The sequence below is a fragment of the Ostrea edulis genome, chromosome 4 (genome assembly GCF_947568905.1).
Source record: "Ostrea edulis chromosome 4, xbOstEdul1.1, whole genome shotgun sequence".
In the NCBI taxonomy this organism is placed as follows: domain Eukaryota; kingdom Metazoa; phylum Mollusca; class Bivalvia; order Ostreida; family Ostreidae; genus Ostrea; species Ostrea edulis.
Window position 1 is genome coordinate 79635469 of NC_079167.1, and position 24698 is coordinate 79660166.

The window sequence follows — 24698 nt, forward strand, 5'->3', positions numbered from 1 at the left end:
AAAGCAATATATGCCGTAATTTTTTAAAGTTATTGTATAATTAAAAAACATGTGTATTATATTATACGCTTTATGCAAATCATGCAATTTGACTCAATTGAATTAAAAAGTAATCAAGATAATTTCCCTATTTAATCATGTATTCTCGGAGTTAGATGGTGAACGCACCATTTCGAAATATTCATGATCACGTGACGTTGCAAGCGGAATTTCGAAAGTCAACAATTGCACATCGTCGGAAACCCACGGTCGGTCGCTCTATTCGTTTACCTACCGTGGGTCACAAGGCCGATATTTTCGCATAATTCATTAAAATGCATGATCTTATGTGACCTATCGAGGACAAATGGGAATCGCCGTAAATATTCCCGGTACTCAAAGTGACAGCTGTAATGGCGGCGCCCATGAAAGTGTGTGTGTTTTGTTGTGTCACTATCAAAGATATAAAGATGAAAACTCCAGATTTGGCGCCCAATATGGCTGATTATTTTAACTAATACTTCACTTTCATATGTGCCCCCTCCTGGATCCACCTCTGATATGTTTATTATCATCACTGCTTCATGGCACGTGTTAAAAAACACATCGCTCCCGTATGATGGAACTACGAACTCGTGCTGAACATGGAGACCTGTTCATAGACTCGAACGCAGTACGATAGTAAACGCTTGGTAACACAGGCTTTTTCCTCTCCTGTCTTTATAGCCAAAAATACACCCTCCATTTCAATAATGCAGATAAGGCATCTCACTGAAAGTTTTGTAACTTGTTCAACTTAAACGTAGTCAAAATCTTGACTTCGGAAGCATGTTTTGCTATGCTACCGAGGACTGGAAATAAGGGGCTTTTTCATAGGTTGAATATCGCAATAAGGAATGGTAATGCGACCAATCGCATATAGAAGCCGAGACACACCTTCCAGCGAAAATACTCGCCTTGTGACCCAGGGTAGGTTTCCGACGATAACAATTGCATGGCAATGTGAAAGTATGCTGACAGTCAGACGGAAACAATGTAAAGAGAACCACTTTGAGCGATGAAGAGGAGTTAAATTACATGTTTTGATATAAAATCACCATTCAGCAAGACTACATACTGTAAATCCACATCTCCCAAGGCATGCATGGTGTTTTTAATATTTTCTTTCGCTCGTTTGGGCACAACCACCATAAATGTCATCCCTTCATAGATATGCATTAGAAAACCACCCCCTTACATTACATAGACCATCACTCCATTAATACATGTATATAATTTGTCGAAATGTTAAATCCTTATATATTTTATAGTTTATTATACTGAAAAAAAATTGTTCTGGTTTTTAACATCGAACAAAATAATGTTTAAAACGGCACACATACATTTAAGAAGTGAAAATAAAGAAAAGGGTTTTATAACTTCAATAGATATCATAAGATTGAAAACAGGGAGAACACGGACGCTGAAAAAATCTAAATCAAAAACCTTATTTTTATATCGTTTTTATTATGGGAATATCAGACCAATAAATCTACATTTTACATTCAAAGGTATATATTCTTAGAATAGACACATTGTAAAATATATGGAAAAAGATGTCAATGCAAACAAAATAAGGTATTGTTAATGATAATAAGGTATTATTCGTTACAAGATTATTAATTTCGATTAAGAGGTTTTGTAATCACCTTTTCTATATAAAACTGGTCAAACAATTTCTAATGACATATTTTATTGGGTTCCATTGAGCAATTGAGCTTAATGTGTTACTTCTATGATTCCAAGAGGTAACTAGACGAAGTTATTGTAAATATATACATGTAACCTATATTCATAATTGTATAGAATGATTCTACTTCGATCGATAGAACCGGTCGCAATAGCTAAGTGGTAGACTGTTCGCTTCGAAACCGGAAGTTTGTGAGTTCGAGCCCGCTTGTGTCAAACCTAAGACCTTAACATAGGTAGTGATCTAGAAGTGAGAATCAAGGATCTCTCGGATATGACCTTTAAAATGGAAGTACCATGTCTCGACAGGCGTTAGCACCTTAAATAACCCTGACAGCTACGACCTTGAATGCTAAGCATAGGTCAAAATTTGTGGTACTTCACCTACAGCTGGTGACGTCTCAATATCAGTGAATTTTTTTTCGACGAGACATAAAACAAACAAACAATTAATCAACCAATCAATTAATCGATCGTTGTACAAATTGTGGTTGTTAGTACCGGAAGGAGAACAATACCTCCAATTTAGATTGAAGAATATGTGAAGAGGACCTCCACAATTCTTAAGGCTTGACTCAAGCAGTAGATTCTCTCATGACTTGCATCTCATGAAGCTAAGGAATCACGGGTTTTGCAACCATGACGTACAGACATAATATTGGGTTCATTTGATTTTTCAATAAAATAATTCGTTTAAAGATTTACAATTTATGTACTTACTTTCACTACAGTTAGGGGAACCTGTCCGTTCAGAGGAACACATGCAGGATCCGTCAACATTGTCACAATCGCCAAGGCAGTTCTGAGAACAATTCTGGGAGCAGTTGAGTCCATATGTTCCTTTATCACATGCTTAAGTACATACACAATGCACATATTCACAATTAATTAAGGAATGACTTTAATTCTGGGGCAAGTTATACGAGTATAACCTGGTTTGGGTCAGTTTACGCTTTATAATCCGCAAAGCGTTTATCAAAATGTACATAAACTTGGAAAAATACAAGTCAACTGAGCCGCGCAATGATTCACTTAGCAACAACGACAAAGCTAGCTGTTTACGAAGGTCGCCATCTTTAATCTTAGTTCTACGAAGCCTAGCCATTTATCAAAATATTGTATCGAAAGTGAAGTTTGTCATGATAGAAAATATGTGTAGACAATGCATGCAATACGTATTTCGCTGCCCTTTAGAGATAGAGATCGACTTTGAAGTCGCCCATCTCCAACAGATTGAGAAAATACGAGCATTGTTTAGGCATTGTTTAGCCCTACTCAAAATAAATCTTCTAATATCAGAAAATGCAATAATTTGCGGCTTTAACTCTGTGAAAACTTCTACTACATGAAAACTTACCCCTGTATGTAACGTTGTCGCTAGTAGTAAATCCGATGCAAGAAAATATCACAGGCACCTGAAGTATGGATATTACTACCCCCCCCCCCTTTTTCATAATTTTTTTTTGGTGGCAATAATTTCTCTGAAATGTTTGAATTCCCAGTCTATCTCATCCCTCTTTCGATTCATGTAATCGTTTCATGCTTTTTGTAAGCTTTAGAGATTGGCCTTCTACCGGTATAATAAAATACACAAGGTAAGAAACAAAAATTTGTAAACAAACAGGGGGTCCCCGTTTCGGGTCACATTTTCCAAGTAATTACAGCGTTACCTAAGGAATTTTGGCGAGCGGCAGGTCGGGGAGATGTCATACTACGAGTCTCTTCAAGTCAAAACCCATCTCATCTCTTTTATTTGACAAAATCCTACGTGCATTGATCGGACAGGGCTTCATCTCTTCCACTGGCAGCCAAAAAGGAGGTCACAGAGTACGAATTTATAACGTGTCGTGTGATTGGTCTGCGAATAATCCCGAGACCCTTCGGATGATCCCGAGACTAAGCAATGTCTTCGCGAACCAATCACACAGCGCGTACAACAAATTCGTACTCTGTGACCTCCTTTTTGGCTGCCAGTGGAAGAGATGAAGCCCTGTCCGATCAATGCACGCAAGATTTTGTCAAATAAAAGAGATGAGATGGGTTTTGAGTTGAAGAGACTTGTAGTATGACATCTCCCCGACCTGCCGCTCGCCAAAATTCCTTAGGTAACGCTGTAATTACTTGGAAAATGTGACCCGAAACGGGGACCCCCTGTTTGTTTACATATTTTTGTTTCTTACCTTGTGTATTTTATTATACCGGTAGAAGGCCAATCTCTAAAGGTTACAAAAAGCATGAAACGATTACATGAATCGAAAGAGGGATGAGATAGACTGGGAATTCAAACATTTCAGAGAAATTATTGCCACCAAAAAAAAATATGAAAAGGGGGGGGGGTAGTAATATCCATACTTCAGGTGCCTGTGGAAAATATGTAAGCAAGTGACAAATCACGATCCACATGTCAATGTGTCTGACGTCATGTGATAAAATGTGAGATATGAATTTTTGTTTGCTTTGTTGAAAGATAGATGAAGCAATGAAACACCCCCACCCTTTCCCCAGTGAGAAATGTATTTCAAAATGAACATGGTAATGCTTACTTGGCAAATCATTAATTCGAATGTAATATCTTTGTTTTAATCCATTATTCGGCCATACATACAGAGAAAGATGTTTTACAACAGGGATTTGCGTACAAGTAGATGCTAATATTGACAACGAGAAAACATTTGTATCAAACCGAAGTATCTTATTGTACACGTTGACTTTTTATTCCATAGAAGGCTGAAAACAATGCTGCGATGTAAATTTAGAGAGAGAAAAAAAAATAGTTCCGGCATCTGGTTGTCAAGGAGGTGTGTCCCCATACCAAACCAGGTTATACAAAAATAACTTGCGTTCGTCAATTGGAATTTGACCAATCAGATACAAGGATACAATAAGAATTAAATTATTTAAAAAAATGAACAATAATATTAGTGTTACTAATCTTGATAAAGTACATACGTTTGTTGCAGATACGCCCTAAGTATCCTGGAGTACAGCCCTCCAGACAAGATCCTGTGATTGGATTACATGTTGTGTTTCTGCAATGACTGCTGCAGTGATTTCCACAATCTTTTCCGTATGTTCCTACTGAACATTCTAGAAGAGGATGAGAGCGTAACAAAATGATTTATTTATATCTTGAACTTTTACTGCAAAATAATGTCTATGTGTTCTACAACTTGACAGTTTTTATGGAAAAGTATATCTGCTCTATCTTGTTCTTTCTATACTATGTACTTACTTTTTGATAAACATGTGCATGTAATGTATGAATGAAAGATGTTAAAGATACCAATTTATGTGCGAAAATCATATGCATACTCGCATGTCCGTTTTTCTTGTGTTTATATGCAATGTAATAACTCAAATTGCTTATATTGCTTTGAATTTTGCAAATATAGATCAATAGGGATTATACTGGTAAGCATAAAAGTCACTTGATATGCATGTATTACATGTATCATTATTTGATATTTCAAAGCTATAATATACAAAGAACATTAAAAATATTAAAGCTAATATTCAATTATACAACGCAATAATAAGAAACGCCAAATATAAAATTACTCTGTGTGCAGTTGGGAGTCCTCCATCCCGGTTTACATCCGTATGTACAGGTGCCTGTGATATGAAAACATGACTGGTTGACACAGTTCTCGTTACATCGTGCAGAGCAGTTTTCTCCATACCAGCCATCATCACAAACTATAAAAATGGACTAGAATTGACTAAATGATAATTATTTCAAAACATCGAAACCTTTACTACAGTATTTCACAGTATTTCACCTTATTTTCGTCAAACGGTGCAAAAGGATTTTTGTAAAATAACACCTGGCAAAATTTCCTCTTTACAGATCATTTTCTTTTAATAATAAATGATGGATACCGTACTGGTATTCTCTCTCTGTGAATTCAAAACAAATTTTCATCATACATGTTTAAAAATGTTACATTGCCATGTTTTATATTTTCCTTAAGCTACTACTTCTCCTAAAAGGTTTTATCGTTTTTTAAATTTACATGGCCAGACCCCCTTCGTTCAAGGATACCCTTACCAGGTAATCCTGTAGAAGGGCGATTTCATTGTCTCATTTGGTCTTGGTCGTGACAAAACACAATTAGAACCAAATATTTAACTTACAATCTTAAATCAATTAATGTAAAACACCTGACACAGCATGGTTATGCTAGTAATTACGATGGTTACTCACTAACTTTCTGATCCGAGAGTATTTGTAAATTGATTCATCAGCATGTATCTATATGTCAAGCTTTACGTGAGGGATATCACGATTTTCAGCATCCCCCCACAGAGCTTTAGCAGTGAACGCGCAAACAATAAGAGATTCACAGATCTTATCGGTCCTCAGAGCGTTCGTTAAAAGTATCACTAGTCTCGAGGGTTATGAACTGTAGGAAAAAATTCTGTTCTGTATATCTAAGCTAAATTCTAATATTCAGCAACACTATAAGACAAGAGACAAGATGTGTTCTTAAAACTTAAATGCCCCCCCCCCCCCACGTGCCTATAATGATGAAACCCTAGGGTTGTGAAATTCACAATCTCGGTATATCCTTTTCTGCTTTTTCAAAATATGCGTTTAGTTTTTATACCATACAAACAAACCTAAAGAACTCTTTTGAATGATAAAGACAATAATCACTATAATAATTTGTGCTCCACCCCGGAACCAAAACCAAAACCGTTACTCCCTAGGATCAAGAAATTTACAATTTTGGTAAAGGACTACATACAGTACACGACACGAGTTTTATACACCCCACCGTGGAAAGACCACGGTGGAAAATCCACGGAGATACACCGTGTGCTCCGTGTTCCATGGTGTGTGTTATTTGCGAATACACACAGCTGCTAAGAGCTTTGTTCTGGCCACGGGCGACTAGCGGGAGATGTGAAAATGTGCTGCAGGCCAAATAATCAAGATAAGGGTGGAATTTTAAGAAAAGAAAAAAATTTCAATATTTTCCCTCCTGATACTTATATTGTTTTTCAACATTTTGAGCCAATTCCAACGATACCAAACACTATATATTATATTTTTAAGAAAACCTGGTTTTGAATTTTTTTCTTTAATAGTCTTCTTTCTTCATTAAAATATTCTTAAATTCTCTGTTTAAATAATGCGTACTTGCAGTCAATTCCTGTTTTGAATGCGAATTAGTATATTCAGTAAATGAAAAACATACATGTACAACATGTGATAGGGATGTTTAATAATTACCGATGTGCTCTCTCTCTCTCTCTCTCTCTCTCTCTGTATGCATCTTGACAAATATAACTTGATCCAGTATAGAAATTAGAGCATTGTCGATAATTAACAAATTGGAATTAATTTATTACATAATTAATAGAAGCAAAAATACAAACCATCGAATGATTTATTTTTAAAATCCCGAGTTAATTACATTTGACCGAGACTTATGTTCAATGTACTTTGATAGAGGTTTTCATAAAAAAAGAAAAAGTTCATCGGGAGTGTCTGGATAACGCAATGATTTTTGTATAAGAAGTATATACCATGCAAATTCCTAGGGTCTTTGTCACAGTATAACTAAATTACGGTTAGCTAGTTTGGGTTTTGAAAAGTGCGAAATATATTCGGTCGGCGCGATATCAGATCTAGTCTAAGATCACGGGTATTTTGCGCCGACCCAATATATTTCACACTTTCCGCAAGAAGCTAAGCACTTCTGTTGATTTCAAATACACGGATTAGCTGACCCCCATTGTTCTACTGAGGCGAAAACCCCTTCGAATTTGCATGGAATGTACAAGTTATACACAGGTCATTGTTATAGTCATACATCATAGTACCGCTAACCCGACAAACATTTTTTTTTAAAATTTTGAATAAGTTATTGAATGACGAAGTATGACCAAACTGCAGATTGAACTTTATAGAGCCCCGTGCTAACATTACTCATATTTTTCAATGTATCAGAAGGGGTATATTGCCGGTTAAGTTGTGTAAATTTCTTGACAAGCAATAAAATACAATTGTAACAACAAAAATGGTGCTTAATTAATCTTAAATTGGGAGTGTGTGTGTGGGGGTGGGGTGGGGTGGGGGGGTAGTAGTCTGAAACTGTCTCAATTCCCCCTTCCGACTTCAATTTCTTAAATCGTGCAGTGGGTAGGTCGCTACAAGCTACAAGGCTAAATCCTTAACTTTCAAGTTTTCAAATTACACCCTCTCCGATTCGACGTGCCTATAATCAATATTTAAGGATGTAAATCCGGGTGTCAAATGCAACTAGTTCATGAAAAAAGACTAATATCAATATAAACAGAAATGACTTAACGATTATTTGCTTTTATTCATATACGCTATCGATTATTAAAATCTTTAATTTAATCTTTAGATGCATTAGATAATGAAAAAAAAAAAGAGAGAGAGAGAGCAAGCATTGGTAATCATTGATTACAATATTCATGAATGTATGCATATACGGGAAGTTTAATACGTTCAATATAAATCTTGAAAGTACAATTTCTTTCTGATTAATTACCCATCCCCTTTCAATCTGATATTGTTTTTTATTTCCCATTTTGTTTTCTTTACATGTTAAATTTTTCGGCTGGTCCGGGTTAGGACTAATGAACGAGCCCCCCCCCCCCCCCCACCCCCCCACCCCCACCCCTTCTAAAACGATGTTACGTGCTTAGCTGTCTATCTCCCTCTCAGTCAAAAATAAATAAATACATGCTATATGTACTGCAACATCATTGGATTTACTGGATAATTCTTCGATTTCACCTTCATAATACATGTTAATGCAAGCGGACTATCTATAGACTGAGGCTTCTTTTTTTCCATCTTCGCTAGCCGAGATTTTTCGTCCACGAAGGCAAAGTTGACTGAAAACCCATTGCTAGCGGAGATGAGATGAATTTTACCCCCGTATTATGTTATAATTGACCAATACCTAGTACGTTTGTTTTACAACTTTCATTTAGAAGACGTGCAAGTTTGTGAGTCACTGAATAAACGAGAAAACGTCTGCATTTGTATTTCAATGGTTGTCAACTCTATACTTTGTGATATTTCAAGACTACATGTACTCAATTCAATTTGTTGGATCTCATCACCATTATGCAATGGTATACAAAAATATATTTATCAAGTTAGAAAAAAACTAACTTAAAAAAACGTGTTATTATTAATGTGAAGTATTGGCATTCTAGGTAGGGGAGCACATTTTATTTTATTATTTTCTTAATGAAAGTACGGAGTTTTCTAAAAGTTTGTTTAAAAGTAAAGATATTCTTAATATTTATTTGTTTAGGTGATAAAAATTTGATTCTTTGCTCACATTGCTTCACAATTCAGTACATAATGAAATTCATCTCCAATGTAAACATGTACTTGTATATAGATGATCTTAATCACATATTCCTAATTACAATGAAAACTTTACGTAAAAATAGACCATTGCTTATGGTACACATTTCTTTGAACTGCTATTTATCAAATTGAAATTACTGGCATGTGATTGTCGTTGTTCATGACCCTTCTTTTATTTGGTGAAATTGTGCTGCACGTGCCGTGAAACAATGTACCGACGAGTGGTAGGAATATATACAGGATGTCGAGAATTTGGGTGTTTCATAAAAAGGTGTGAACGTCTGCAGGGAAGTCTACATATGGATATGTACCGAAAACACCAACGTATCATTAAACAACAATTACAAGAATTGAATGATTGATAGCTAATTTCTAAATAATTAATGGGGTGGGGGCATGCATGCTGGCTAAGCGAAAAGTTTTTTGGGGTGAATCATTTCGGAAATTATTTCTTTGTTTTATCACACGGAGGTACACGGTGGCATCGACGGAGGTACAGATGCCACCACGGAGATGCGTGGTGGCATCCACGGAGATCCTCCGTGGACTTCAATGTCTAGCTCGCGCGGAAAAATAGGACTTCAAAGGTGCCGACAATTTTAAAGGCCCACCGTGTTTGGGGCAAATTTGTTCCACCGCGTTGCGTGGAACACGCATAAAACTCGTGTCGTGTACTGTACTCTTTCAAAAATATGTATTTAGTTTCAATTTAGTATCAATAACATTAAATAAGATATTGTTTCAATGTTTTAGATTTATATTATAGATACCAAGTTTGTCCCCGCCCTGGAGTCAAAATTTCTACCCAAGGGATCATGAAATTTACAAGTTTGGTTGATACCTTCCTGCTTTACATCATTATGCTATGCATTTAGTTTTTCTTACAGATTTGTGGTTATAAAGAGATTTAAAACTTGGTTAATTTTGCCCTGCCTCTTAGGCCCAGGGAGTGCAGGGGTCCTGAAATTTACAATTTATATCCCTTGTCCCGAAGCTACTTCATACAAACATTGAAAAGAATTGGAGTGGTAGTTATCAAGAAGTTAAAATGCTTAATTATCAACAAATTTAATAAATGACCATTTTGGCCCCAACCCGATACCTCATGACCAAAACAGGAAAAAAACTCAATATTTAGAGCTACAAAACATGACTACTGGCGGGAAAGTAGATGCAATTGACGCCACGCAGAGAAACCAAACAAACAAAACTTGTAAACATAACAGTTATGTACTATTTATGATGTATTGTGATTCACCAGAAATTTAACAATTACAGTCGACGAACAGATAAAACACAGATCAGATAGGCATATGTCAATTACACATTTAGAAAGCGATATGTACATATTACCTGTAACACCACGAAATACAAGGTACGGGCACTAAAACAGGCATATATATTTTCAATTGATAATGGAATACTGACTAGCGTCATTATACTTGCAAAATGTTTTGTAACTGTACATGAAACAACCCATCAAAGATAGAAAATAGACAAATGTATACGAATACTGTTTTTGGGTAAAAACACATCATGTGAAGTTCGTTAAAGACTATTATATTACATTGATCATTAACAACTGGATACCTACTTTCTTCACATTTACTTCCTTGGAATCCATCGTCACATCCTTGTTCACAATGTCCGTCTGTATGGTTACAATGATTACTTTCAGATCGACAATGGGAACTGCAGCTCTCTGCACAATTCAATCCGTACCGGCCAATTGAACATACTATCAATGTGAAATATAATCATTTCTAATCTATGCAAAGTGAAGATAACGAACAGTGATCAATCTCATAACTCCTACAAGCAATACAAAATAGATAGTTGGGCAAACACGGACCCCTGGACACACCAGAGGTGGGATCAGGTGCCTAGGAGGAGTAAGCATCCCCTGTTGTATGTAAATACAAAATCATTTAATGATAACAATTTCAAATTATTAACCTGCCTATGCAATAATTGTATTAAAAGTGATAGATTGTAATCGAATCTAAATATATAATTGAGAAGTTATTAATGTTATAATTGAAAAGAACCCAGTAGAGAAACAAAACATTGACATGAATGATCAGAAAGTACAAGAATGCTTCTAAACCCCAATTCGAACATCTCACCTTTGTCACAGAGTTCCCCGGTATATCCTGGATTACAGCCTCCCTCACATATTCCTGTTGTCCTGTTACAGGGGAGGTAATTCAGACACTGTCCACTACAGTTATACATACAATCACGACCGTATGATTCTGCAGGACACTCTGATAAAATATGATTTTATCCGAAAATTTATTAATTTCAATAAAGATACATATTTCCGTTTCATATAGGTTGCTACTTTCCTGTTGTATTCATCAAATCTAAAATGTATTAATATTTAACCATCAAATATTCCACGACAGTTATTAGACGTATATATTTTACATTTCCATTCGAAATCTTTTACGATAATGACAGATGACTTACCTGTGTTACAATGTGTTCCTGTCCATCCATTACCACAGCCATAGTCACATTGTCCAGTGGTGTGATTACAGGACAGGTTGTCTCTGCAGTGTCCAGTACACGTAGATCTACACTGTAGACCGTAATATCCAGGTGGACATGTTACAAAAATGTCTTCTTTTGATAAGTTGTGCCTTGCCATATATCATTTTATGTGGAATATATATACTTTAAAGTATCAATAATGTTTGAATGATATGATAAAGGTAATATTACGTTCGTTACAAAAATCTCCCATCCATCCTGCAGTACAACCCAAACACGTTCCGTTGACAATGTCACATCTCATTTCCTGGCAGTTGTTTGGACAGGGTAGATCACAGTTATATCCATACACACCGGATTTTTTACAACCTATAAATATAATATCGAAGAAAATATAGCACTTAGTTCAACATACACTACGTGGATTTTTAACTGTACAATGAGATAACACAATATTACCTGTTACGGATACTTCACACAATTCAGTGTGAACTATAGCTGTTTCATATCCGGTAGGATAAGTTGTTCCGTCAAGTCTTTCATTGTAAAATATAACGTAACGTCCATGTTTAACACAAGTTGTACTGAAATCCAAGGGCGGTAACTCCTGTCCGTTCTTGTAACATAGATACCCATCCTCCTTTATAGTTGTGTTTGACACATAGAGCGAGAAACCAGCAAAACGTCCTCTTTGTCTCATGACTGAAATTATCCCATTCTGATATCAAACTGTTATCAATTGAAAAGAAAACATTTTCATCTCGATATATGAGCGATGGGATTTGACTTTTGTACCAATTTTCTATTATAAAACCCATTTTTTCCTGTGGATTTTTATCAAAAGATTATCAAGATCGACAAGGACCACTGGAATATATTTCAAGTTAGAAAATTAGCAACGGGAACGATTGAAAAGTAAGTGTAAAATGAAACTGACTAAACAAGAATATACCAGTGTCATTCCCACAATAGGAAAGTATGATAATTGTAATAAATCATCACTTGATATCCCTCTATGATGCATTTTGTATGTGAGACGTGATAATACAACATACGTTTATTTTGGAATAGAAATACAGGATGATACAATATATACACCCATATTTCTAGCTGAAGAACAGTACCTCTCTGAGAAATATTAGGACAGCTTAGAGAGCTACAGATCGATGCAAGTTGTTTCGGCCTTTTTACAGTTCGGCCCTAGGTTCGGATGACCTAAAGTTTTTTCAGCCTCTTGTCGTGTCGGCCTTGGATACCTAGTCGTTTCGGCCCAAGTTTCGTAAGCGACAATATACCGACAATGTGGTGTTGTTTTTGTTAATATAAAAACTACTAACGACCGAAAAAAAATTAGAGCCTAACTGAAAAAAAGGCTGAAACGACCAGAAATCCTACAGCTACAACCTATATATTATTGGCGCACAAAGATATGTGCACGGTTGAGGCACTCTATCGCTATATTCTTGCATCGCCGCCTTATAGATTAATACATGTATAACAAAAATTCCAAACATATTTTCCTACTATAGTTGTGTCAAAACATACCTTCAAATATTCATTAAAGCCCATACGATCATAAAAACTCTTTAAAAAAATGTATTTCGTTCGTTGACGTAGCTATGTTACATGTACATGTAGGTAGCTAGTCAATTCGAATCCCGGTTCATTTCCATACTGACACAATAACGTCTAGATGTAAACTAATATCCCCACAGATATTTTAGTTAAATATTTTGAATAATAGATTATCGCATTGCGGTCAAATAATACTTATTCAAAAAGCTAAACTAACAGCTACGGTGCTGTTATTAGTCTGGAGCGGTCCCCATCCCTGCAACACGAGCGTAAGGGACAAGACTCGGCGTTTGTAGCATTTTCAATAATCAAGAGCTTATTTTACCTTTAGATAAACTGTAGTTTTTAATTTATATTAATTATTCGTGTTTATAATAGAAGAAAATCGAATACATAACTTGTTACGAATTAATATTATGAATAGATACCAATAGCAACAGGGTTTGAATTGACTGGCTACCTACATGTACCATGGATGAACGGAATCATTTGGAGCTGTGAGTAATTAGTGTTTAATGGTATATTTGGACACAACTATAGTAAGAAAATCTGTTAGGAATATTTTTTATTAAATTTATAAGACGACAATACAAGAACACAACGATATGAATCCTCAATAGTGTGAGTGTTTGTGCTCAGTACCCCTTGCTTGTCGTAAGAGGCGACTAAATGAGGCAGTCCTTCGGATGATATTGCAAAAACATGTCACAGCAGATGTGGCACGATAAAGATTCCTTCCTGTACAAAGGCCGTAAGCGTATAACATAGACCTAAGTTTAATAGCCCTTCACCGGCAATGGTGACGTCTTCACATGAGTGAAGAATTCTCGAGAGGGATGCTAAACAATATAAAATAAATCAATCAATTAATCGAAAATTTTATAAAGGGTGGATTTTTATCTCTCATCTGTCCCGATATTTTCTCAAAGACCTACAGTTCTGCAGCTACCATATTTCATGACATGCATGTTCCATACATAAACATTTGATAATCAAACATCATTTCATTATATAATAAATGCCAAATATGCAAGTATGTTTACTTCCATTTATTTGATGCAGAATTTGTTAGAATGTTTAATTACCATCTTTTACGTTCTCAATGGAAATTTTAGATTACAAAAACAATACGAAAGACTATTTTTATTCAGCGCTTTCACTGTATTAATCTACAAAATACATATCCAGCAAATTTGTTTGACTTCATTAATTTCTAAAAATATAATGAAATCTTTATTTATGTAATGTTACAACAATGATATATCGATTTTGTTGTATATAAAGTAGTTACTGTGATTTCAGAACCTGAGATGCTGGAGCAAACTCTACATTTTTGAAATAAAAGAGATGTTAGATGAATATGCCTACATATGATGCAGTCCTGAATTCAGCAATCTGCTAAGAAATTCAAAAATATTCGAAGGACTCATTAAAATTAAAATATTTGTGACAATTTAAGGAGGAAGAGGTAATTTGTGCCAAGTGTACACGAAAACAAATATAGCATTTATGTATCAAAACATACTTTGTAATTCATTGAATTATAAAAACCAATACCATATTCATGTTCACCATCTTTGAACTGTATTCTGATGCTGTAGATGCTGAGTACCTTTTCAAGGTCAACATACCACCATGTCGATCTATCTGTAGTTATAGTTCCAATAGGTGCTGTCCTTGTACATGTGTGAACATTTTCATCTACAGCGTTACTGGATTGGTATAAATGACATGCGTTTTGTGATTGACAGCCGTATACTTCCATAGCCTGTTTGGTATAGTTTTTCTGAGACACGATTTCTTTAAACGAAAGAAGGCATATTTCAATGTTATCTGAATGTGGAAATAATCACAAGGACCCTTTTTCAAATAACGCACGCACGCACGCACGAACGCACACACGCAGCACGAACGCACGCACACACGCAGCACGCACACACGCACACACGCACGCACGCACGCACACACACACACACACACACACACACACACACACACACACACACACACACACACACACACACACACACACACACACACACACACACACCCACACACACACACACACACACACACGTATACGTAGCTACAGAAGTGTCGGATCCAGAACGACGTGGATACAAGGTCAACTACAACAAGATTGTTACAGGTAGTCATGTCCCCCACCGCCGCAAGAAAGTTGAAACACAAAAGTCCCATAACTCCTATAAAATTTGTCGAATCAAAATTGCGGCGCAATATGATCAACTACATATGGTGACCAACAATCCTACAAAATTTTAATGAAATCCGGTGTTCCTATAGTGTATTATGTACAAATTCAACAAAGTCCAATAACTCCTATAAAATTTGTCGAATCAAAATGGTAGTACAATATGATCACCTACACATGGTACCTAACAATCCCACAAAATATGAACAAAATCCATGGAACGGTTTCTGAGGAGTTGCGTCCACAAAGTGTTTCTATAGTGTAGCATGTACAAATTCAACAAAGTCCCATAACTCCTGTCAAAATTGTCGAATCAAAATTCTGGCATAACATGATCAACTACAGATGGTGACTAACAATCCTACAAATTATGAACCGAATCTGTTGAGCGGTTTCTGAGGAGTTGTGTCCACAAATTGTTCCTATAGTGTAGCATGTACAAATTCAACAAAGTCCCATAACTCCTGTCAAAATTGTCGAATCAAACTTCCGGCATAAGATGATCAACTACACATGGTGAATAACAATCCTACTTAATATGAACAAAATCTGTTGAGCGGTTTCTGAGGAGTTGCGTCCACAAAGTGAAGTGGGACGGACGGACGGACGGACGGACAGACGAACGGACACACGGACGCACGGACACCGGTATTTCTATGTCCCCTTCCGCGTTGCGGTGGGGGACAAAAAAATCATACAAAGAACTAAACTGACAAGCGACACGAACAACCAGATTGTCAAATTTTCGGGATGACCCATCCTTTCTATAGGACAGACGGAAAGGTTTACATAATATGGCTAATTGTATCAGATACTGACAAAAAAAAATTACCAGTAAATCTACAAACGTGTTTACACCACAGACTACTGTGGAATCATTAGAATTCGTGGTGACTTAATTTTCATGGAATTCGTGGGTACTCATCAGCCACGAATTTACATCCTCAACGAATAAAGAATCATAATTACATTCCATAGTTATCTTTCTTACAAATATATAAATCCACGAAATTACGTCCCTACAAACCTGTAAAGATTTAGCAATCCACGAAAATTGGCTTCCGCGAATTTAAATGATTTTACAGTACATGTTTTTGGTTTTAGCCTTGACAATCAATGTTCAATGTGAAGCGAATTAGGAATGTCCTGTTCCTCCAAACAGCGCCCCACAATGCAAGTAGTAGTGTAAAAAATATACTACTCAAAATTTGATAAGGATCATAGATATTTTTCTCTTTAAAAAATTAATAACTGCATAACTGACAATATTGTGTCCAAGTGAAATCAACAACATCTTCAACAAACTTGCATGTGCATTTCATGCCATGGGAAAGGCGTTTCTCATCTCAGTTTATGCTTTTGTTACCATTGCGCGATTTTCACTCAGGCATCGGTGTCTGATTCTTTCTAAAATTTCAAACTCACTTGTATGTTTACACTACGTTTATCAACACAATGACCCCTCAACGTGTAAGGCGTCGCCTGACGACAAAACATCTGGGCAGATGTATTGGAATGCTTGAGGCTGGCTATACACAACGTGATGTTGCAAATACACGAAACGTCAGACAGAGCGTTGTGAACAGGGTCTGGAACCGACAGCAAACTTTGATACAGCAGTGCACCGACATGGGGGTGGTCATCAGAGGTCGACAACCCAACGCCAAGATCATTTTGCGGCTCTTCAGGCACGACGCCATCCCTTCTGGACAGCAACCAGCTTACGCAACGACCTCCTGAACGCCTCGGGGGTGAATGTGTCCACTCAGACGATATGGAATCGGCTTCATAATGCAGGTCTCAACTCGAGAAGGGCATGTGTTCGAGTCCCTCTGACTGTTCAACACCGGCGGGAGTGATTGGACTGGGCTGAATATCATGTCACTTGGACACAGAATGATTGGGTTCAAGTTATGTTCACCGATGAATCCAGGTATTGTTTGGACTTTACAGACAGGAGGCACCAAGTGTGGCGACGACAACGTGAACGTTTCCATTATGCTAACATCAGTGAACATGATCGTTATGATGATGGTTCCATCATGGTCTGGGGTAGAATCAGCAGGGATGGAAGAACACATATTCATGTCCTGGAGAGTGTAACAATGACGGGGGTGCAGACTCTATGCTGGTGCTGTTGGTCCTGAGTTCATCCTGATGGATGATAACGCCCGTCCTCATCGCGCCAGGGTGGTGGAGCAGTACCTTCAGCAGGAGACAATTGTCCGTATGGACTGGCCAGCGCTCTCGCCGGACTTCGATTGAGCATGTATGGAACATGCTGCAGGTTGCCCTTTCACGCTGTAGAGCACAACCCACGACTTTGGCAGAGCTCGGAAACGCCCTCGTGGAAGAGTGGAACAACCTTCCCATTGGAAAAAACTGGGTGCTTATTGACAGCATGGCTCGACGTTGTCAAGCCGTCAGTGATGCAAGGGGAGGCCATACCCGGTATTGACACTTCACCGACTAAGTGTAATGATGGACTATCCCCAAAAACTGTGTAATTCGTTCTCTGGTTACTTTTGTAATGAAATGCCTTGTGGTGTTGATTAAAAATTTTCCAACGTTCACTCCCAGACGCTTGATTTTTATCGGTGGTTACCTGAACGCTTGAATCAAATATAAACAATATGGCGAACCGCTATTTCGCACTGACGGTGGTGCAGTTGAAGAAGGAGCTTGCCTGTAGAAACGCCACGGCGCAAGGAAGGAAGATATATTTAGTTAGACGGTACATTTAACTTCTTTATTCTGCTGTTTTACCGAAAAGTTTCATTTAAAAAAAACCTGTAAAGTTAGGCTGTGTTAGCATATGGTCACAGTAAATAGATCTGGTATTACATACTAGTACGTATTTGATCTCGAAAAAGATATTCAGTATAAAGCATTATTGTTAAAGGTACATGATTTGCATTTTGGAATGGTATTCATTTTATTAATTCTGTTTGTTTATTCTTGTGTTTCCCTTCATTTTGATAAATGATAACATAATTAATAAAATGAATACCATTCCAAAACGCACTGCATGCATCCTTCAACAATATGTCAAGGGTTAAATAATGTTGTAATAAAGATTTTTCCCGAGTTCAGGTAGACTCCAAACGAAGTAAAGATGACAAAGCTGTTTATTTATCATGGAATCATGAATGTGATGAAAGTGTTAAACGTAACGTGCTAATCTACAAATATATTAAATTCAACTCACATACTTCCAACCGCGCACAAAGTTTTAACTTGGAAATAATCTTACTAAATAAGATCATTTTAGTTAAATTGATATATAAAATAGTTTTAAATTAAAATAAAGTCTTACCATGCAAGACAGCTTAGAAAATCCAGAAGATTTCTGAAGTAATAGTCAGTGAACAAATGCTATAAAGCTATTTAAGTCCAGGTCCGTGTCTTGAGGTGTCGGGATTTTTAATGATAAAAATAGTACGTGCGTGATGTTAAAGCTAGCGCTAGACATGTACACTCACTCACAGAACTAGAAAAACAAGTCTAACACGACCTTACTTCCCCGGGCATTCCAATAATATTAACCACCATCAAAGGGAATTAACTCTCACACAATGAATGAATGGAAGAATGATTGAACAAACGATTTTGTCAATGAAACAAATTAAATATGAATTATGATAAGGAATAAATTATATCCCGTGACAAATATATAGTGTTTTATACTAAACATTTAGCATTCTCTTTGCTGTCCCTATTGCACGGTACATGTTGTACCACAGGGCGTGCTGATCAGAGTTCTCTTATGTAACGATTGTGTATTTCTCGCTGCGATGCCTGAGCTCAGAGTAATTCACACTGGGGCTGTAACACGTTGGTTCCGTTAATAAAGTAATATAATTAATAATAATAAGATCTGATTTTAGATGAAATAATCCTGTATTCGGCTCAGATGGAGTTCATCCATATTCAATAAGAAAACGTGAATGACAGGTACATCGCATTGAATAAATTGAATTATATTTATAATAAATACCAACTGCTAAAGCGTGTTGAAAACTCAAGTTCAAGTAATGCAAATTAAATTATGTCCCCCGTTAATCACCTCTTTTATTTGTTTTTTAATTAACATTTCAATTGATAGCTCTGATCATTGATCATTGATGAGCGTATATCCACTCACAGGGGATGTTTACTCCTCCTAGGCACCTGATCCCACCTCTGGTGTGTCCAGGGGTCCGTGTTTGCCCAACTATCTATTTTGTATTGCTTGTAGGAGTTATGAGATTGATCACTGTTCGTTATCTTCACCTTGTATATACTACCTGTATGGACTTAAATCATATTTTAAACTAAAAAGAGTATATCTTAAAAATTATTGAAGAGATTGGATTTAAACGTTGTAAATACATTGTTGAAATTACTGATGTATATTTAATTGCTGTGATAAAATATAGAAATTCATTTCAAAATCAAGGATTATCTCCCTCGTGCATAGCTCTTATCCTTAGACGAATTTGGCCACACTTTTTTGGCACTCTGTTTCCCCCTAAAATAGCTCTTAGGGCCTACAAGTTTACTGTTATTTCGGATTTCAAACATTTTGGTTGAGCATCACTGAAGAGACATTATTTGTCGAAATGCAGATCCGGTGCTTCAAAATTGGTACCGAATAACATCATGACCCCTGGGTCGAGCCCTCTGCTGGTAGACTGTCATTCCCCGAGGGTCTCTACAGCCCAGTAGCTAAGTACTTCGTTACTAGCTTGAAAATACGGTTGTATATTTAATTGCTGTGATAAAATTTAGAAATTCATTTCAAAATTAAGGATTATCTCCCTAGTGCATAGCTCTTATCCTTAGACGAATTTGGCCACACTTTTTGGCACTTTGTTTCCCCCTAAAATAGCTCTTAGGGCCTACAAGTTTACTGTTATTTCGGATTTCAAACATTTCGGTTGATCATCACTGAAGGGACATTATTTGTCGAAATGCGCATCTGGTGCTTCAAAATTGGTACCGTATAAGTTTTACATTTTTCTTAGACTGAAGTTATTTATTTTTTATTTTAAATTAGAATATTTAAAGTATCAGAAAGTTATGCTAAGTTCTAGTTGGTTTAAGAATATCGTTGTTTGAGATTATTTCAATAGCAAATTAAAAGGTTTGAATCAGACCATTTACATTTCTTATTAAAGTAAAATAACATTTATGTATCTTTACATTTTGATTGATAGTGAAGGTACGAATATTTCCATTTTCTATTAATTCATTTTCTGGTGGCATGAGGGTGTGTGTTATTCATACTCTAGCAATTTTTGAACGATGTATCAAATTAAGAGAAATTACAATAAACAATTAATCCTTTTCATTGGTATAGTGTTTATATTAGCATCACCGGAAATATTTTGATATTTGATTGATTCAATGATGTTTTAAAGCAACATTTCCAAATAAAATAATACAGTAGATGACCATTTGATTAGACAACTTCTGGTTTGATCTGAGGAAATCTGTTTTCATCCATTATATGGTGTGCCCCGCTAGGGATATTGGTCTTGAAATGACAGCTCTAGTTATAATAGTATATCATAACGATTATTAGATTTGCTTTGGTACGACAATCGTTATTTGTACATGTATAACAAAATATGATTGTATACGGGAGAAGTTTTTTAAGTTTCTAGAACTTGTAACTAGCACCTTTGTATATTAATCCAATAAAATATGTTCAAATCAAATGGAATGCTGTCCTTTTTCTATTTATCAGATTTCCCAAATATTGTGATAGCGCCGTGAATCTACATGTATAACCATGAATTTTTTCGGTGGATGAGCGTATATAGTAGACTAGCACCGCTTAACATCACAGGCAATGGACTTTAGGATCAATACGAGTTTGCCACAGTTTGTATGAGGAGCATGTGTGCGGGGTCTGTTAGGTATGACAATTATCTCATACCCAGATTGCTATAACGGATGGGGGATTAGAACTCGCCTTGTTCAGTAGAGTAAGGCAAAATGAGAAACATCGCTTAGGAATTCCCTCAAATGCAATATCCTTCATGCATAACTCGACATGAGGTCCACTGTGAGTCATGTAACTATGTAACTATACCTTTGTAACTTCCCGCTTTCGAGGTAGTATGCTGTTTAAGTGTTTGGCACGTTTTGTATGAACATGAATGTCTGATATTTGTCATGAAATTGATTATTAAAACCGCCACCTTTATTAATCAATATGTTACTATTGTCATTTGCTGGTAAAATATTAAATCAATCAAAACTGTAAAATACATATGTTTTGTGGATTACCCCGGGTGTTTAAGATCAATTTCTATTTTGAAATGCAACAACTTGATATGTTTTTTCGTATTCAAAACCCAACAAAATATATTTAAAATGTGTATGCTAAATGTAAACTAGTTTCGTTAATATGAATGGAGGACACTGATTTGGATATACCATTCGTAGAAACGCTCGTGTATTAGTGCCTAATCTTCATAAGTTTATTTTTATAGTATGATAGATATAGATAATATAGATATTGTTTACTTACGGTATCCAGATGACAAAGTCAGTCTCAATAATATCAAAAAGACAAGTCTCTCCATGTCAGAATTCGTAAACCAACCAGGAAGTGTTATTTTAGAGTTAAGAAAATAAGGTGATCAAAAGCTGTCATATTTGTAATTGTCAAGGCATTTAATGGCATTTCCTTCTGGCGAATTTACATGACTGACAATGGGCGCTAATGCAGTACCATGCATTTTAATGGCAGCGATCAATTCCGCTCTTAGATACTTGCTTGGTACAAACAATTTAATATCGGTACACAGGTGGTACTTAACTTCTCTAAATATTTCAACTCCCCAGGTCATTCAATCTAGCCACGAGGATCAGAATTCTATTTAAAAATACCGTGATACCAACAACTCAACTGAAAGTACTCTTTTTCGTAGATAACGAGAAGGTCACTGGATCAAGACTCTGGATAATGCAATTCCATATGGGTGCAATGATAACGTGTACAAGGTAAGAAATCTTACTTGTGTTATGGTTCAGAATGAAAGTTCAATGAATGAAATAGTTGGGCAAACGCGGACCCTTGGGCACACCAAAGGTGGGATCAGGTGCCTAGAAGGAGTAAGCATCCCCTGCTGATAGGTCACACCCGCAGTGAGCCCTATATCCTGATCAGGTAAACGGAGTTATCCGTAATCAAAATCAGTGTGCCAATAACGGCCTGACAATCGGTATGAAACACGTCAGACAGCATATGACCCAATGATAGGTTGTATTGGTAAGCTACTGACAAACAAGTTGATGGTACAGCGGTTTCAACAGTCTCGATTGAAGTCAGTATTTCACAAATTCTATGGTCGTTATAACGATCTAGTTTGTCAATATAACCTATCATTGGATCAAATGCTGTCTGACATGTTTCATACCAATTGTTTGGCCGTTCTTCGCACACTGATTTTGACAATGGATAACTCCGTTTACCTGATCAGGATATAGGACTTACGGCGGGTGTGACCGGTCTACAGGGGATGTTAACTCCTCCTAGGCACCTAATCCCACCTCCGGTGTATCCAGGGGTCGGTGTTTGCCTAACTATCTATTTTGTATTGCTGATAGGAGTTATGAGCTTGATCACTGTTCGTTATCCTCACTTTTCTATTAAATTCATTGAAACTGAATATAAAATGATCGCGTCTGTTTCCCTATTTTTGTACATTCATTCTGAGTGTCGTTAAAATACATTTGCAATTTGTATATTCCAAGCCCCTTCCCAAAGACAGTTGTTAAATAAACCTATACATTTTATATACATGTGTACGTGTATGAAAACAAATAAAATGATTTCAAAAATCTTCTCGGCAGAAACGGGGCGGGGGAGGGTTGTGAACGGTCTGCACGAAACGATAGGCATGCCATACACCCTTTGATTTTTTCAGCAATATTTGTTTATTCTGGGGTTAGTTTAAACAAAACAATGGTTTAATGACTTATTAACACGTTGGAGTAAAAGGAAATTAATATTTTTTTAAATTCAGAAATAAAGGGAAAAGATGTATAGATTGTATCGTCATGGAATTTTGATTATTCAACTTCATTTATTTATTGCTCTATTAAATTCATTTAAAGAGTCGCGTCTGTTTTGCTAATTTTGTACATTCAATCTGAGTGCCGTTAAAACACTTGTGCAATTTGTATATTCCAGTCCTCTTCTCAAATACAGATGTTGAATAAACATCTGCATATTTACATGCTGTAGAATCATTTAAATTCGTGGGGGCCAATCTTCGTGGATTGCTTAATTTTTAAGGGTTCGTGGGGACGTAAATTCGAGGATTTATATATTTGTAAGAAAGATAACTCTGGAATGTCTTTATTCGTTGAGGATGTAAATTCGTGGGTGAGGGGTACCCACGAATTCCACGAAAATTGAGCCATCACGAATTCTAATGATTCCACAGTACGTGTATGACAACATATAACATGATTAAAACAATTCTCGTCAGAAACATATTCTCGGGCGGGAAATGGGAGTTGCATCTAGACATCGTATTAGCCAATCAATAAGAACCTGTCACCTTGGGTAAGAAGGGAAAGTACAAAACAAAAGAAACACTCAAAGTATGATTGAAATAGGTCGTTATAACGATCTAGATCGTCAATACAACCTAACATTGGGTAAAATGCTGTCTGAAGTGTTTCATACCAATTGTTAGGCCGTTCTTGACACACTGATTTTGACAACGGATACGCAGCTCAGTTAAGGCTATCCGAGAAAAATCCCAGTGCTGTTATAAAAGTACCTCTGTGCACTTCGCACCATATGACGTCACAATGAAAAAGTACGTCACAGCGTACATGTTCTGATAGTTGTATCGCGGGGAAAGTGTAATAATATTTTGTCGTTATTTACTACTGTTATCAAGTGATAAGCTGTATACGTGAAAACATATCTTGTAAAATGATTATTTATATTATTCCTTTGTGATATCAAATCATTCTCCCTTTTTAATATATAGTATGCACGATGGTGATATTCATATTATATTGTGACCTTGAAATCGCCCCCTAATCTGAATGAATGACGCGTTTAAAAATTTCCTTATGTACATAAATAATCTCATTCTACAGAAACAGAGGCAAAGTTCAAGTTCATCTGCTATAAAAAAACAAAACAATATTAATTTTTCTGATATATAATCTAGATATATTTATGCGTTTGAAAAGCGCGGGGAGCAATTTCTGTCTTGTATATTAACGGTATGATATGTATAAGAATGTGGACAACCCCGGTAATTCGCTGATGACTGTTGATATGTTGCTAAATTATAGCATATTTAGTTTTAGTATGCATTTGATCCCAGC

The 24698-nt window shown here is 36.3% G+C and overlaps 1 protein-coding gene across 1 annotated transcript in view; it reads right to left on the reverse strand.

The window, feature by feature from the left end:
• LOC125669352 (receptor-type tyrosine-protein phosphatase alpha-like) overlaps positions 1 to 21950 on the reverse strand; it is a 34886-nt gene extending 12936 nt beyond the window's left edge. Inside the window, exons 1-9 of the mRNA XM_056161490.1 lie at positions 21871 to 21950; positions 14690 to 14938; positions 12023 to 12265; positions 11795 to 11932; positions 11540 to 11695; positions 11194 to 11334; positions 5266 to 5403; positions 4657 to 4794; positions 2428 to 2559 (exon numbers count right to left, since the gene is read on the reverse strand). Of these exons, the coding sequence (XP_056017465.1) occupies positions 2428 to 2559; positions 4657 to 4794; positions 5266 to 5403; positions 11194 to 11334; positions 11540 to 11695; positions 11795 to 11932; positions 12023 to 12265; positions 14690 to 14938; positions 21871 to 21925 (1390 nt within the window). The 5' untranslated portion in view covers positions 21926 to 21950. The remainder of the gene's footprint in view (positions 1 to 2427; positions 2560 to 4656; positions 4795 to 5265; positions 5404 to 11193; positions 11335 to 11539; positions 11696 to 11794; positions 11933 to 12022; positions 12266 to 14689; positions 14939 to 21870) is intronic.
• Between the last annotated feature and the right edge of the window lie 2748 nt (positions 21951 to 24698).